Genomic DNA, 18,223 nt, shown 5'->3' with positions numbered 1-18,223 from the left:
CTAAAAAAAAAATACAGAGATACAGTAAGACAATAAATAAGTTAAAATGGAATACTAAAAAATGTTTAAATACTCTGAAAGAAAGCAGGAAAGGGAAAACAGGATAAAGATCAGTGAGAGCAAACAGAAAACACATCTTAAAATGGTAGACCTCAACCCAACATTATGAACATCAGCATTATCAATAACAACAGTAAATTAAATGGCTTAAACATACCAAATAAAAGAGGATGTCAGAATGGGTTTTTAAAAACCCACCTAATGGTATCATTCATACCCCAAACCTCAGCATCATGTACTATACCCATGTAACAAACCTGCATGTGTGCCCTGAATCTAAAATTAAAGTCAAAATTAAAAAAAAACAACAACAAACACCCACCAACTATGTGCTATTTACAAGAAACTCAGTTTAAATATATGCTATAGGTAGGTCATAAGTAAAAGGGTGGAAAAAGAAACACTAATCAAAAGAAAGTCATAGTAGTTATATTATTTTCAGATAAAGAACTGAAAGGAGAAATAGACAAATATGCATTATAATTGGGGACTTCAACACTGCTCAGCATTCCACATAAAACAGTGAGAAAATCAGCAAGAATACAGAACTCAATACTACCATCAACCAAACTTTATCTAACTGATTTATTTTTAAGATACTCAACCCAACAATAGCAGAAAACACATTCCTTTCAAGTATACATGAAACAAGATAGACCATACCCTGAGTCATAAAACAAACCTTAACAAACTATAAAAGCAGCAAAATACAAACTATGTTCTCTGACTGTAATGCAATCAAACTGGAAATCAAAGAATAGAAAGAGAACCAGAAAATCTCCCAACACTTAGGAATACAATTCTACATATTCAATGCCAGAGAGGAAGTCTCAAGGAAAATAAGACTGAAAATATTTTGAACCCAACGAAATGAAAATAAAAACATCAATTTGTGGGATTCAGGTAAAGCAGAGTTTAGGCAAAAATTTATAGTTTTAACTGTTTATATTAGAAAAGGTCTCAAATCAATATTCTAAGCTGAAGAAATCAGGAAAAAGGATCAGGCCCAGTGACTCATACCTGTAATCCCATCACTTTGAGAGGCTGAGTCAGGAGGACTGCTAAGGCTGGGAATTTGAGACCAGCCTGGTTAACACAGAGAGATCTGCCTCTATTAAAAATTTAAAAATTAGCTGGCTAGGTGTGGTGGGGTATCTATAGTCTCAACCACTCAGGAGACTGAGGCGGGAAGATTGCTTGAGTCCAGGAGCCATGGAGGCTGCACTGAGCAATGATCATGACACTGTACTCCAGCCTGGGAGACACAGCAAAACCCTGTCTCAGGAAAAAAAAAAAAAAAAGAATGAAAAGAAAGAAAGAAAAAAAAGAAGAGCTAACCAAACATAAAGCAAGCACACAGAAGGAAGGAAATAAAAATAACAGAAACCAGTGAGATGGAAAATGATAAAATAAGGGGGGTGGGGCGGGGAAATCAATGAAACCAAAAGCTCATTCTTTGAAATAATTAATAAAATGGATAACCTGAAGCAAGACTGACAAAGAAAAAAGAGAACACACACATGACCAATATCAGGAATGAAATATCACTATAGACACAGCAGATATATGAAATGATATTAAGGAAATATGCTGAACAATCCTATGCACCTAGATTCAACAACTTAGATGAATGTACCAATTCTTCCAAAAAAAAAATGACCAAAACTCACCCAAGGTGAAGTACCTAACCTGAAATTCCTATAACTATTAAAAAGAAATTGAATTTGTAGTTAAACACTTTGAAAGAAATGCCCAAGCACAGATTATTTCATTGAAAAATTCTATTAAACATTTAAAAATGATAGAACACCCATTCTATATAATCTCTCCCAGAAAGAAAAGATGAGAGGACATTACTACATGGCACAAGCTTTATCGTGATACTAAAACCAGATAGTGTAAGGAAACTACAGGCCAACATTCCTCATGAACATAGACACAAACATCCTCAGTAAAACATTAGCAAATCAAATTCATCAATACATAAAAAGAGTAATATAACACAACCAAGTTGAGCTTATGCCAGGAATGCAAGGCTAGTTCAATGCAGGCAGCCTTCTGTATTTGCAGGTTTCTCATCCTCAGATTCAACCAAGCATGGATAAAAAAAATTTGAAAAAATAAAAATAAAAAATGCCAAATAACAATAAAAGATAATACAAATAAAAATACAGTATAACAACTATTCACCTTACTTTTACATTGTATTAGGTATTATAAGGAATCTAGAGATGATTTAAAATGTATGGAAGGATGTACACAGGTTATATGCAAATAATACACCACTTTATATAAGGGGCTGGAGTACTTGCAGATTTTGGTATCCAAAGTGGGTCCTAGAATCAATTCCCCGTGGATACCTAGGGATAACTATATTTGAAAACTCAAACCAATGTGATCCACTATATTAACCATCTAAAGAAAAACCAGGCCAGGTGTGGTGGCTCACACCTGCAATCCCAGCACTTTGGGAGAGTAAGTCCAGTGGTTCATTTGAGCTCAGGAGTTAGTGACCAGGCTGGGCAACATGGCAAAAATTCATTTCCACAAAAAAAAAAAAAATTAGCTAGGCATGGTGATGTGCACTATAGTCCCAACTACTTGGGAGGCTGTGGTGGGAGGATCACCTGAGCCCTGGAGGTCAAGGCTGCAGTGAACCAAGATAGCACCACTGCACTCTAGCCTGGGCATCAGAAAGAAAAGAAAAGAAAAAAAAAAAGAAGACAGGAGAGGAGACGGAAAGAAAGAGGAAGAAAGAAGAAAGAGAGAAAGAAAGAAAGAGAGAGAGAGAGACAGAAAGAAAGAAAGAAAGACCACATGATTATATGGATCTTAGATCTAAATATAAAACCATAAGTCTTTGGAAGAAAACATTGAAGAAAATCTTTGTTACCTGGGGTTTAGCAAAGAGTTCATAGACATGACATAAGAAGTATAATCCAAGAAAAAAATAAATTGGACTTTATCAAAATTAAAAGCTTGGCTTTGTGAAAGACATTATTAAGAGAATGAAAAAATAACCCCACTGGCTAGGAGAAAGTATTTGCAAATACAAAGAACTCTTGTCCAAAATATATAAAGATCTCTCAAAACTCTACAGTAAGGATAAGCAAGTTAATTTAAATGGGAAAAACACCTGGACACACATTTGATCAAAGAGGATATGTAGACAGCAAATAAGCACATGAGTCGTTACTGAAATGTAAATTAAACCTATCATGAAGATTACTGCACACTTATTAGAACAGCTAAAATAAAAAACCAGTGACAACAAGTATTGGCATGGAGTAGGAACAGTATAACTCATACATCACAGATGGTAATACAAAACAGTGGTCACTCTGGAAGACAGTTTAGCTGTTTCTCATAAAGCTAAACATACATTCATCATATGACCTATCCCACTCCTGTGTATTCGCCCAAGATAAATGAAAACCTATGTCCACACAAAGCCTGGACAAGAATGTTACAACAGCTGTATTCATAATTGCCTCAAATGTCCTGGAACAGTGAATGAGTAAACAATGGAATATAACTCCACAATGAAAAAGTATGAATTACTGAGATATGCAACAATTGGAATGAATGTCAAAGGCATCGTGATGAGTGAAGGAAGCCAATATAAAAAAATCATATCGTATTATTTCATTTATGTAATAGCCTAGAAAAGACAAAGCTACAGAGATAGAGAACAGATCAATAATTGCCAGGGTTTAGGGTGGGAGGAGGATGTGAATGCAAGGGTAGTTTGAGATAGCTTTTTGGGGGTGATAAAACTGTTTTGTATCCTGATTGTGGCAATGGTTACAAGAATCTATACATGTGGCTGGGCGCAATGGCTCACGCCTGTAATCCCAGCACTTTGGGAGGCCGAGGCGGGTGGATCATGAGGTCAGGAGTTGAAGACCAGCCTGGCCAAGATGGTGAAACACTGTCTCTACTAAAAATACAAAAATTAGCCGGGCATAGTGGCACGTGCCTGTAATCCCAGCTACTTGGGAGGCTCAGGCAAAGAATTGCTTGAACCCAAGAGGCGGAGGTTGCAGCGAGCCAAGATCGCGCTACTGCACTCCAGCCTGGGCGACAGAGCGAGCCTCTGTCTCAAAAAAAAAAAAAAAAAAAAAAAGAATCGATGCATGCATTAGAATTTATGAAAATGCACACCCCCTCAAAAACAGTCAATTTTACTATGTGATAATTTAAAAAAGACAACAAAGGGTCCTCGAATGTGGAAAACCACCACTAGTCTCTTATCTGTGTACCTCTCCCCATATGTATAAAATCTCATATATTTCCACCATGCTATGCTTTCATTCATTCATTAGAGACTTATGTAGCACTTAATATGTGCCAAGCAATTTAAAAATAACTATAGAAGAATTATGACTGATGGGAAGAATTCAAGACAGGCAATCTCTTCTCCCCTGGGTTTTACAGTAGGAAATTCTTCTTATAACACTAAAAATAATATCAAAGCAATGCTTGGAGAATAAAGTTGTTTTCCCATAAAGTCTTGTGAGGTGCGGAAGGTAGATTTGAGAGAGAGAAACTGCACTGAGATTCAAGGAGGTTGAGTGATAGCCCCAGTTCAACAGGGTATGGTATTATTAAAACACAATTATTTGGCTGGGCGAGGTGGCTCACCCTGTAATCCCAGCACCTTAGGAGGCTGAGGCAGGCGGATTATGAGGTCAGGAGTTTGGGACCAGCCTGGCCAACATGGTGAAACCCTGTCTCAACTAAAAATACAAAAATTAGCCAGGCGCGGTTGCGGGCGCCTGTAATCCCAGCTACTCAGGAGGTTGAGGCAGAAGAATCACTTGAACCTGGGAGGTGGAGATTGCTGTGAACCGAGATCACGCCACTGCACTCCAGCCTGGGCGACAGAGCGAGACTCCATCCCAAAACAAAAACAAAAACAACAACAAAAACAAACACACACACACACACACACACACACACACACACACACAACCACAATTCTTCAATTTCCAGGCAAGGACTTTAATTCCATTTCGCAATGTTTGCAATAATGTGCGCTAATGTTGCAATATGTTTCAAGATTCTTAAAATCATTCAGACCTCTGTTCTAGTTATTCCATTTGGGTCAATCAAAGGACACAATGTGAAATATGGGCAACATTATGCAAAAGCTGTTTTGAGATCTAGAGGTCTAGACACAAGAAATAAGGAAAGCAATGTACTTTATGGTCTTGCCTTTATGAAAATTTTAGTAGCATAATTACTTGGAAACATATTTGATACAATGTTAAATGAAAAGAATAGGATATAAACTTTGATGTATAAAATAATCACAACCATGTTTTTTTTGTTTTGTTTTGTTTTGTTTTGTTTTTTAGATGGAGTCTTGCTCTGTCCCCCAGGCTGGAGTACAGTGGTGAGATCTTGGCTCACTGCAACCTCTGCCTCCCAGGTTCAAGCAATTCTGCCTCAGCCTCCTCAGTATCCCGAGTAGCTGGGATTACAGGTGCACACCACCACACCAGGTTAATTTTTTTTTTATTTTTAGTAGAGACAGGGTTTCATCATGTTGGCCAGGCTGATCTCGAACTCATGACCTTGTGATCTGCCCGCCTCGGCCTCCCAAAGTGCTGACACTATGGGCATGAACCACCACACCCAGCCACAGCCATGTTTTAAGTAGATAAATAATTCTGAGGAAAGGTCATGAGAATACTGATGATGAAAGGAAAAATCAGTAGAGCATTTTCAAGGTCAATTTCAGTAACACCAGTAACATACATGACCTTCTCCAAAGAAGATACGTAAGTCACCAAGAAGCACATGAAAAGATGTTCAACAGAATTAGGCATTAGGGAAACACAAATCACAACCACAATGCCATACCACTTTATTTGCACTAGGATAGCAACAAGTGTTGCAGAAAATAACAAGTGTTGACAAGGATGTGCCACCATTGGAACTCTTGTGGGTTGCTGATGGGAACACAAGTGGTACAGCTCCTGTGGAAAACAGTTTGGCAGTTGCTTAAAAAGTTAAGCACAGAATGATCGTATGACCCAGCAATTCTCCTGGGTGTACACCCAGGGGGAACTGAAAACAGCTGTTCAAGCAGGTGCTTGTACCAGTGGCACTATTCACAGTGGCTAAATGGTGGAGACAGCCTAGGTGTCCATCAACTAATGATGAATGGGTAGAGTGTGGTGTGTCTGTGCAACAGCAAATTACCCAGCCATAAAAAGAAACAAAGTATAGATGCATGCTGCAACACAGATAAGCCTTGGAAACATTCCAAGGTGAAAGAAGTCAGATGTGGGTGATCATACGGTTTATACAATCCCATTTATATGAGTGTCCAGAATGGACAAGGCCATAGAGAAAGACAGTGAATTGGTGGTTGCCAGGGGCTAGTGGTAAGATAAGTGACAGCTTAGGCCAGACACGGCGGCTCATGCCTGTAATCCCAGCACTTTGGGAGGCTGAAGTGGTGGATCATTTAAGCTCAGGAGTTTGAGACCAGCCTGGGAAACATGGCAAACCCCATCTCTACAAAAAAATATAAAAATTAGCCAGGCATAGTGGCATGCACCTATAGCTACTCAGAAGGCTGAGGTGGGAGGATTGTTTGAGCCCAAGAGGCGGAGGATTGCGCCACTGTACTCCAGCCTGGACAACAGAGTGAGACCCTGTCTCAAAAAAAAAAAAAAAAAAAAAAAAAAAAAAAGTGACTGCTTGGTGGGTGGGAGTTTCCTTTTGGAGTGATGGCACTGTGAATGTACTAAATAAATGTCACTAATGGTAACTCTTATGCCTACTTTACCAAAATAAAAATATATATATACACACAAACTTTGCCACACCAATTCTACTAGGATGTTATTTTAAAGCTGAAATAATGAATGTGACAAAGATTTTACAAAACGGGGTTCATTATGTAAGTATCATTACTGTTATAAACAATGACAAAAATCTTGAAATTACCTAAATGCCTAACAAAGGGACTCAGTTAAATGAACAAGGGTGCACACTGGAATGCTATGTAGTTACTAAAACTCTTGGTATAGAAGAGCTTAATGAGAGGATGCTAATGCAACACAAAGTGAAAAAAATAATTTACCTCCCCTCCCCAAAGTGTGTGTGTATAGATGTATATTCTATGTATATACACAGAAAAAGAAATGGAAAGAATCTATATCAAAGGGATAACAGTGGTTAACTCTGGGTGGAATTATGATTTAAATTTTCTCAATAATAAAATCAGTGCTAAAAGTTATTGCTAAGTATCTCGCACTGTTCTAAATTCTATCTCTGTCTATCTATCATTAAATTGTTTAATTCTTACAAAGAACCTATTGGGGTGGTAAAGTAACTTCTTCAAGTTTACAGAGCTGGTAAGCAGTGGAGCTGAAGTTTAGACCCAGGGACTGCAGTTCTAGAGAATGAGATCTATCTATCTATCTATCTATCTATCTATCTATCTATCTATCTATCAATCAATCAATCATCTATTTATTTTTCATAGTGACAGCATGTTGCTATCCAGCTATGTTGCCCAGGTTGGCCTTGAACTCCTGGGCTCAAGCAATCTATCCACCTTGGACTCTCAAAGTGCTGGGAATACAGGTGTGAGCCACCATGTCCAGCCAAGAATGAGATCTTAACCACTGTGCTGTAAGATCTTTTTGTCTAATCTAGAGTTTCCAAATTTTCTATGATGATCACATTTGGTGATATAAGAGGAAAGAAAGTTATTTTTCAGAATAATCAATCTAACAATAAATAGAGCTACCATCATTGTGAGGATGGAATATGTGTATTTAAAAATTCTTCTATTTGTCTGAGTTTTCCAAATTTCCCTTAATAAATATATATTGCTTTTTAAATGGAAAGAAAAAACACCTCTCAAATAAGGAAATAGAAAGCTTGATGCCAGTCTCTTAAAGCCATGCCCCAAAGGAAAAGTCTATTATCCCTCTAGGACCAAGGATCCTGTTGATTTGAGTTAATTGCTTGTGGACCAGACAGAGAGGGAGGGATCAGTGGGAGTGCCCAGGTGAACTCGTCAGGTGGGGCCAGAAGGAAGCACCTCCCACACCTTGGCCAGTGGAACATCTCTACCCTTACCTTGCAGGGACTCTTCATTCTTTCCTTCCAGGACCCTTTGCTGCTCATCCAGTCTGTCTCGAAGTTCTAGCTCCCTTTCCTTCTCCACCTGGGGGCAGAGAGTCCCGGGCAGGACTGAAGTTGAGCAGGATCAGCACAGCATCTCTTATCTACTCACCTGGGCCTGTGTGGAACTTGGTGACCGGAGTCCTAACCCTTCCTCTGAGGGATGGGAATGCCATGCCCAAAGAGGACACGAGACTTCCAAGACACAGCAGGCATGGCAGAATTTGCCTTCTTTAGGGTTTAGCAGGGGGTTCCCACAGAATTATCTACATGGAAAACGATTTAGGAGTATTCTTTTTTTTTTTTTTTTTTTGAGATGGAGTCTCACTCTGTCGCCCAGACTGGAGTGCAGTGGCGCGATCTCGGCTCACTGCAAGCTCCGCCTCCCGGGTTCGCGCCATTCTCCTGCCTCAGCCTCCTGAGTAGCTGGGACTACAGGCGCCGCCACCACGCCTGGCTAATTTTTTGTATTTTTAGTAGAGACGGGGTTTCACCATGTTAGCCAGGATGGTCTTGATCTCCTGACCTCGTGATCCACCCGCCTCGGCCTCCCAGAGTGCTGGGATTACAGGTGTGAGCCACTGCGCCCGGCTGGATTTAGGAGTATTCTTATCCTGATGCTTACTCAAGGCAGGAAGCCTCCTATGGTGTTTCTCTGCTCGCATAAGGCTTACTGTTGCAAGTGACCTCCAACTTCTACCATCAGGTCCCAGATCTTCCCTCTGGGGTCACACAGAGCCAGGCTGTTCCCTCAACCCAGGCAGCCCCTCAGAGATCTGAGCACAGTGGCCCGTGTTCCCAACATTTCTCTTCTCCAGGCTGAACCCTGCCAGCCATTCTCACTGTCCTGCACTTGAGATGTTTTCCAGGCCCTTTGCCACCTGGAAGGTCCAGCTGATGGGGCGTGTCCAGAGGCAAGGCATGACTTAAAGGGGTTCTAGCCCCTGCATACCACTAAGTTCCTGTGTAATGAGCTCCCTCCCCTGTATAATGAAGGGACTCAACTTGACAATTCCTAGGGCCCTTCAAGTCTCAAGGTTAAGGATTCCACAGGTAATAGTCAGGGCCAAATGACATCACCATGGTAACTCTACCAAAACAAACTAAAGACCGGCAGATGCATACAGTTAACCTACCTTTCACAAAAGGTGTGTTTCTGAAAAACACATCTAAGCTAAGACCATTTTAATGTGTGTGGGGGCACTCCCTGCAGTCTTCCACCCAGTGAACACCTGAGGGCAGGGTCTGGACCCGATTTCTCCCTGTACCCCTGGCAGTGCTGAGGCCGCAGCCTCCCTGCACACAGTAATCTCCCCCAGCAAGTCGACTGAGTGAATAAAATCTAGCGGAAAATCTTGTAGTAATAAATAACCATGCAATTTAATAGAGCAATTAGTTTATAACTACAGAACCTTTTTTTTTTTTTTTTTTTTTTGAGATAGATTCTTGCTCTGCCACCCAGGCTAGGGTGCAGTGGTATGATCTCAGCTCACTGCAACCTCTGCCTCCCGGGTTCAAGTGATTCTCCTGCCTCAGGCTCCCAAGTAGCTGGGATTACAGGCATGTGCTACCACGCCTGGCTAATGTTTGTATTTTTGTGGAGACGGTCTCACCATGTTGCCCAGGCTGGTCTCGAAGTCCTGACCTCAGGTGATCTGCCTGCCTCGGCCTCCCAAAGTGCTGGGATTATAGGCGTGCCTGGCCCAGATCCATTTGAAAGAAGTGACTTTAAATTTCAGAATTTTGAATATTTACCTGAACATATTTCATATTTATAATTTAAACTAAAGAAAATTTAGAGAAAACTTGTGTACACCACCAAATCTCTCCTGCTGCTCTACCCACTCCCTCTGGTAAAGGAAGAAATGGAGGCAAAGAGAGGTAAAGGGTGAGTGACCAAGTTAGAATGAGGAAAAGGAAATCCCGGACTGCAGGTTACGTTCAGTCATCCCATCGCTTAGTGTCCTTCAATCTAGAATTGTTCCCCCATCTTACCTCATGTCTCATGGCCTTGATATTTGACTAATATAGGCTGGAAATTCTGTAGAATGTCCCTCAATTTTCATTTCTGGGTAATTTTAAAGCCTCAGTATCATCCCTTTAGAGAGGCCTTCTCTGATCCCACAGCCTTGGTTAAGGGTTCTATTATGTCCTTTCACGGCACCATAAACTTTTCATAGCACTTATAATTGCAATAAGTAGTTCTGTGTAATTGTGTTTAGCGTCTGATGTCCTGTTTCAGTCAGGATAGGCTAAATCATGCGGCCATAACAAACAATGGCAAAGTCGCAGTGGCTTAAGACAAAAGGTTTATTCTGCCCTCACTACCTACTCATTTTATGTGGCAGGGAGCTCTGCTGCCCAGGGATTATCCAGGGATAATCATCCAGAGATAAGGCTGATGGAGTGGCCATTCCAACAGTCCTGTCACTTAGCTAGACAGAAAGACCTTGAGGGTCTTGAACTGGCAACTAAATGCTTGCCCTAGAAGTGACACTGGTTCTTCTTTCTACAACACATCAGCCAGAATGAGTTCTGTGGTCCCGCCCAACCATGAGGTGGACCCAGAAAGGCAATTAATCTAGCAGCATCAACAGCTTTTACTCTTCCCAAATAAACTCTTGGCTTCATGAAAGCAGCTGCCAGCTCTGCTTGTTTTAACCAATGTGCCCAGCACACAGTGCCCTGATAAAAGTATATGTTCAACAGATAAAGGACTCCATTCTTGGCCAAATGAGTAAGGGACTCTTAGAACAGCAACAAAAACCTAAGGTAGGCACTCACTCTGGGATTCACCAAAGTTAGCTGAGCAGGAGAAAGACAGGGGGTGGGGGCACCTGGACTTACCTGTTGTGCCCATTTCTTCTTTTCCTCTTCATGTTGCTGGAGAATTTTGGTTATATCCTTCTGGTGCCGCTCAGCCTCCTCTGATGCACAGAGATGGACAGTCACAGCTAGAGATGAAAAAGCAAAAAAAAATCTCACAGACTGGAAGTACAGTTAGAGCTGGCAGAGAGCGTGTGGGAAATGGGGCTAAGGAATGAGAACTCTGGTGTCTGCCTCAAGAATGATCTCAGGTGGGACCAGTCTCCAGAAACAGCCCCTCAAGTCTCTTTGGATTTGGAGATCCTCTTTCAAGGAATAAGCCAATGGTCTCATTTTGTCCCGGGTCTCCATGTTCTATCCCATTTTTTAAAAAATCAGTTGCTGGCCAGATATGGTGGCTCACACCTGTAGTCCCAGCACTTTGGGAGGCTGAGGTGGGAGGATCACTTGAGACCAAGAGTTGGAGACTAGACTGGGCAACATAGTGAGACCCTATCTCTTAAAACAAACAAACAAACAAACAAACAAAAAAAACCGCTGGGCATGATGTCATGCACCTGCAGTCCCAGCTACTAGGGAGACCAAAGCAGGAGGATGGCTTGAGCACAGGAGTTCGAGGCTGCAGTAAGCTATGACTGCACCACTGCACTCCAGTCTGGGCAACAGAGAAAGACCCTGTCTCTAAAATAATAATAATAATTTAAAAATTGGTTGTTGATGATTAACAACTGGGGAGTTTTTACTTAATAATTCTGATTTCCAATTTTTCTTGAAGAATCCAAAGAAGAACTGGCAATGTATGCCTTCATGTCAACCATGGGCTGGAGCCAGAAGCAGCTGCCTCCTCTTTGGCTGGCCAAGATGTGGCTCTGCAGTTGGCTACAGTCTTCATCTCCTGCTATTATTAAAAATGTATACAAAGGGCCACATGTCATTTGCTTTACCTGCTGGGGCCCATGAGCATCTGAGCGTGTGGCCCCTCACCTTTATGGTCTCCTCAGCTGGTAGTAGAGGGTGCTACTTGAGAGCAGGAAGCAAACACAACCAGGAAGTCTAGCCCCTGCTTAAGGAAACTCCAAAACAGGCTCCGCCAATGCCACACCACCGAGTCTATCAGATGCTAGGTAGGACCTAGGGCAGTGGCCATCCTCTCAGTGCCTCAGTTACCTAATACATGGGATCAGGATAATTATGGCACCTACCACATGAGTGAGGCTGAGATGATTAAGTCAGGAAACAATGGCAATAAAAATAACAAAAGCAGGGTAGGAGGACTGAGAACTTAGCATGCCTGCAACATGTCCAGCACTGTTCCAAGTACCTCAGAGGGATGACTGACTCACCTGCTCCTCACAGCTACCCAATAGTCGTGAGTAACGTTATTACCCCCAACCTACAGACGAGGAAACTGAGGCTCAGAGGAGTCATGCAACTTGTTCAAGGTCACCCAGTTCAAAATTAAGGAAGCAGGGATATGAACCTACACAATCTGTTTCCACGGCAAATACTCCTAACTACCACCTTATCCTGCTTGCTTGTGCACAAAAGGAAATGTAGGCCAGGCACAGTGGCTCACACCTGTAATCCCAGCACTTTGGAAGGCCGAGATGAGTGGATCACTTGAGCCCAGGAGTTCAAGACCAGCCTGGACAGCATAGTGAAACCCTGTCTTTACTAAAAATACAAAAAAAATCCCAGCTACTCGGGAGGCCGAAGCAGGAGAATCGCTTGAACCCGGGAGGCAGAGGTTGCAGTGAGCCAAGATGGCACCATTGCACTCCAGCCTGGGCCACAGAGACTTCGTCTCAAAAAACAAAAAAACTTGGTGCAGGCCGGTTGCAGTGGCTCATGCCTGTAATCCTAGCACTTTGGGAAGCCAACGAGTCTGCATTGCTTGAGCCTAGGAGTTTGAGACCAGCCTGGGCAACATGGTGGTTGCCCAGGCACTTTGGAAGTACTCAATAAATGTTCCTCATTATTCAGGAAATGTTCTCTAAATGTTTATCAGTGCTCACAACAAGCATTAGAGCCTAATACTAGTGTTGTTGGCATTATTATTAATGTTAGCATTATTATTAGAAAATTCCATAAGCAAGGTCTGGCAACGGATATGGAAGAAATGTGAGGATAAGGATGACCCCAATGCTGGTCAGTCCTGTCAGGACAGGAGGAGTGAGCTGGTGACACTGAGTCCCAGAGGCCATGAGCAGACAGACAGAGGTCAGGTGATGGCAACAGTTAAGATCAGAGAGCCCTGAATTCTCACAATTCATTTGGCTCAAATTTTGGTCCACAAGATTAGTACCAGATTGACCCCAACTGAAGAGAAGCTTATTAGAAATCAATCAATCAATCAATCAATCAATCTATCTATCTATCTATCTATCTTTCTTTGCCTGGCACAGTGGCTCACACCTGTAATCCCAGCACTTTGGGAAGCCGAGGTGAGTGAATCACTTGAGGTCAGCAGTTCGAGACTAGCCTGGCCATGGTGAAGCCCCATCTCTACCAAAAATACAAAAAATTTAACTGGGCGTGGTGGCAGGTGCCTGTAATCCCAGCTACTTGGGAGGCTCAGAAAGGAGAATCACTTGAACCTGGGAGTTGGAGGTTGCAGTGAGCTGAGATCCTGCCACTGCACTCCAGCCTAGTAACAAGAGCGAAACTCTGTCTCAAAAAAATAAAAATAAAGATAAAAAATGAATATACATATAGCATATATATATATATTATTAAAAATGCAGCTTCTTCAGCCCCACTGAGATTTTTATTTATTTGGTCTGTGGTAGGTCCCTAGAATCTGCATCTTTGGAATTCTCCAGGTAATTTTTCTTTTTTTGAGACAGGGTCTTGCTCTGTTGCCCAGGTTGGAGTGCAGTGGTGCAATCACAGCTCACTGCAGTCTCAACCTCCCTGGCTCAGATGATCCTCCCACCTCAGTTTCTCAAGTAGCTGGGACTACAGGCACGCCACCATGCCCAGCTAATTTTTTTTGTGTGTATTTTTGGTAGAGACAGGGTTTCACCATGTTGCCCAGGCTGGTCTTGAACTCTTGGGCTCAAGCATTCCATTCACCTTGGCCTCTCAAAGTGCTGGGATTTTAGGCAAGAGTCACTGCACCTGGCCTGGATAATTCTTATATACAATCAGATTGGCTTTTGTGGTCCAATTACTTATGCGGTACTTGAACTTCACCTACAATATTCCCAACAGCCTCTAGGCTGTAACTAAACACCTTCAGAGATAGGGAACTCCTCCTATTACCAGGTAGCCCTGACCATTTTAAATCAACAACCACACAAAACATTCTTTGAGAATGAGCCGAATTCTGCCTGCATGTTGCTGCTACCCTGAGGCCTTAATACTGACCTCTGTATCACACTAAACAAGGCTCATCTTTCTTCTCCATTAGGGCACTTCAGACACGTGGAGAAAATGGTTGTTTTATGGCAACATATATGTTTTTCTGGATGTAGTAATTTTTATTTTCATACCATGCAAATTTCAAAGAAAAGAAAACAAAATAAAATAAATATTATTTCATTGTATTTAGCTCTACTCATTTGAAAAAGAAAATTACATATTTAAGTTAGAAGGTTCCCAGACAATCCATTACAAATTAAAATTGATTTTAACTTATTTTATATATATATTTTTTTCTTTTTCAACTTTTGTTTAGATTTAGGGGTATGCATGCAGATTCATTACCTGGGTATATTGGGTGATGCTGAGTTTTGGGATACAAATGATCCAGTACCCAACAGTTTTTCAACCCTTGCTCCCATCCCTCCCTCCCTATGGCCACATCTTCTTTCCAGATGAACATTCTCTGTTCCTTTAACTGTTCCTTATAGGACATGTTTTCCAGATTCTTCACCAGTCTGATCTTGCTCCATTGCAGTCCCTCCAAAAATGTACTTTCTAGAAACATATATAGCACTCTAGGTGTGGTATCAACAGCCCAGAATAGGGAAGCACAGGTCAGGACTATTACCTCCCTGATTTTAGACACAATACTCCTATGAAGGTAACCTATCTAAGATCTCATGAGATATTTCAGTAGCTATATCATCTGTGTTGATTATAAGGTAGGAAACCTTATAGATGGCAGTTGGGGCCTTTGTGGGGCTGGCTACTCACCTGTGTCCCCATTGAGGGGACCTAATTCCTGGGGCTCTGGTCTGGGTGGCTGTTCTGGTTCTGGTTCTTGGCGCTTCTGGAAGAAATGTGATAACAGTGAGGTGTGGGTAGAGGGTGGGAGGTCAATGCGAGGATGGGCTGCTACAGTGGGATTCTTCCAAAGGCAAGGCAGGACCTTCAGTTACACTAGACCCTGCCCCATGCCCTGCGCATTAGGGCTGCCTCACGGCCCCAGGCATCAGACCCTCTACCAGGGGAGGGGCCCTAGAACAGGACTTCTCATCCCTGTCAGGGAAACCCAAGGGGGAGTTTGACACTGCTTGACCTGTCCCTAGATCCTTGCAGTCTGGCTCCTGTTGCCATCCCTGGGGGCCTCCCAGACCACCTCTTTCTTCTCCCAGGATCTGGCCAGACCTGCTATTATCCTCACTCCAGCTATGCACTTGAGGTGCCCTAAAAACCTCCCAACGCTCAATTCAGAGATGAGTTTTGTTTGGAGAAAACTCAAACCATTTTTCTTCTGCTCTCACCCCACAATAAGCATCCACATGCAAGAAGACTTCCGTGTGTGTGGGAGGGGCTCTCCCCACCGCCAAACAATCAGCTCTGCAGCGGACATCAGTTCCAACACCACCTACCCGGAGACAGTGTCACAAGTCTGGGCCTCCAGAACTTTTGACAGATGGGCTTCACGTTGAGGTTTCCTTGACCTCCTCTTTGGGTTTGATTAATTTGCTGGAGTGGCTCACAGAACTTGGGAAGACACTTACAGTGACTGGTTTATTATAAAGGATAGTACAAAGGATGCAGATGATAAGATGCATAGGACAAGGTACGGGAGAAAGGGCGGGAGCTTCCATGCCCTCCTTGGGGGCCACCATCCAGGAACCTCCACGTGTTCAGCTACGCAGAAGCTCTCCAAACCCAATCCTCTTGGGCTTTTCATGGAGGCTTCATTACGTAGGCATGATTGATTGAACTACTGGCCATTGGTGATCAACTTGACATTCTAGTCCCTCTCCCCTCCCCAGAGGTTGTCGGGTGGGGCTGAAAGTCCCAAACCTCTAAGAGGAATAACTAATACAAAAGGCTTTCTGCATCACAAAGCAGTGTCAGTGGCTCCCAGATTTCATAAATGAGTAATTTTTTAAAAAATTTAATTAATTAATTTATTTATTAATTTTGAGACTGAGTCTTGCTCTGTCGCCCAGGCTGGAGTGCAGATGTGCAATCTTGGCTCACTGCAACCTCCATCTCCTGGGTTCAAGTGATTCTCCTGCCTCAGCCTCCCGAGTAGCTGGGACTACAAGTGCGTGCCACCACGCCTGGCTAATTTCTTGTATTTTTAGTAGAGATGGGGTTTTACTGTGTTAGCCAGGATAGTTTTGATCTCCTGACCTTTTGATCTGCCCACCTCAGCCTCCCAAAGTGCTGGGATTACAGCCGTGAACCACTGCGCCTGATCTTTTTTTTTTGTTTTTGAGACAGAGTCTTGCTCTGTTGCCCAGGTTGGAGTGCAATTGCATGATTCCGGCTCACTGGAACCTCCACCTCCTGGGTTCAAGTGATCCTCAGCCTCCAGAGTGACTGAGACTACAGGCATGTGCCACCACACCTGGCTAAGTTTTGTATTTTTAGTAGAGATGGGGTTTTGCCATGTTGACCAGGCTGGTCTTGAAATCCTGGCCTCAACTGTTCTGCCCACCTAAGCATCCCAAAGTGCTGGGATTACAGGCATGAGCCATTGTGCCTGGCCAAATGAGTAATATTTTTTAATGGGAGAGTTGATATGGGCTGATAAACAAGGATGTTGAAAAAACCTATTTGTAGATTATTATTATTTTTAGACGGAGTCTCGCTCTGTCGCCCAGGCTGGAGTGCTGTGGCTTGATCTCAGCTCACTGCAAGCTCCGCCTCTTGGGTTTACACCATTCTCCAGTCTCAGCCTCCTGAGTAACTGGGACTACAGGAACCTGCCACCACGCCCAGCTAATTTTTTGTATTTTTACTAGAGACGGGGTTTCACCGTGTTAACCAGGATGGTCTCGATCTCCTAACCTCGTGATCCGCCTGCCTTGGCCTCCCAAAGTGCTGGGATTACAGGTGTGAGCCACTGCACCTGGCCTAACTATTTGTAGATTATTACCATCATTTTATAAAATAAAGGACATTTTAATTTTCCAAAATATAGTAAGGAAAAGCTTAAGAACAGTCTTCCAGGAAAGGAGAACTGACATGCTTACTGAACATTACACACTCGCTCACACCATCATTTTCTCATTTCATGCTGGAGAGGTAAAAAGTTGGTTGAAGTCTGGCGGTGGTCACTGGACCAGGATTTGGGTAAAAAAAAAATGTAAGCTCTTTTGTATGCTTTTCAAGATGCTCTCACAAAGAAGAGAAAGAAAGAGAGAGGGACGAAAGAAGGGAAAGGACAGAAAGGAAGGAAAAAAGGAAGGAAGGAAGATGTTCTAGACTCAATTTTAAGAAACACTTTTGAAAAACAAGTCAGGCCTGGGCGCAGTGGCTTATGCCTGTAATCTTGGCACTCTGGGAGGCCGAGGTGGGCAGATCATTTGCAGCCAGTAGTTCGAGATCAACCTGATGAACAAGGCAAAAACTCCTCTCTAATAAAAATACAAAAATCAGGCGGGTGTGGTGGCACATACTTGTAATCCGAACTACTTGGGAGTCTGAGGCATGAGAATTGCTTGAACCCAGGAGGTGGAGGTTGCAGTGAGCGGAGATCTCACACTCCAGCCTGGACAATAGAGTGAGACTCCGTTTCAAAAAACAAACAAACAAAAACACAAGTCAAACTATGAAGAGGCTATGAAAATGTTCGACAAAAATTATTTAAAATGTCCTAAACTGAAGAACCACTGAAATACTTCTAGAAAGCATGCTTCTCAGTGGGGTGAGAAGATGTATCAAGGGAAGTCTTCTAGAATAGTCTGCTTCTCCCCCATGGTGCTGGGCACAGAGCCTGGCATGTGTAAGCCCCTGGAGGACTGAGTGAGGCATGGGGCCTCCCCCAGGTCCTCGT

At 42.6% G+C, this 18,223-nt stretch overlaps 1 protein-coding gene across 2 annotated transcripts in view; it reads right to left on the bottom strand.

The window, feature by feature from the left end:
* CCDC69 (coiled-coil domain containing 69) overlaps positions 1-18,223 on the bottom strand; it is a 42,510-nt gene that overhangs the window by 9,388 nt on the left and 14,899 nt on the right. Inside the window, exons 2-4 of one of the 2 annotated variants that reach the window (XM_008015042.3) lie at positions 15,178-15,250; positions 11,059-11,165; positions 8,167-8,254 (exon numbers count right to left, since the gene is read on the bottom strand). In XM_008015042.3, the coding sequence (XP_008013233.3) occupies positions 8,167-8,254; positions 11,059-11,165; positions 15,178-15,250 (268 nt within the window). Of the gene's footprint in view, positions 1-8,166; positions 8,255-11,058; positions 11,166-15,177; positions 15,254-18,223 lie in introns of both variants that reach the window. The other variant, XM_008015041.3, reaches the window with a different exon arrangement.

The sequence above is a fragment of the Chlorocebus sabaeus genome, chromosome 23, assembly GCF_047675955.1.
Source record: "Chlorocebus sabaeus isolate Y175 chromosome 23, mChlSab1.0.hap1, whole genome shotgun sequence".
NCBI classification, from domain to species: Eukaryota; Metazoa; Chordata; class Mammalia; order Primates; family Cercopithecidae; genus Chlorocebus; species Chlorocebus sabaeus.
Note: the sequence above shows the minus strand (reverse complement) of the source record. Positions and strands in the feature narration are given on the sequence as shown.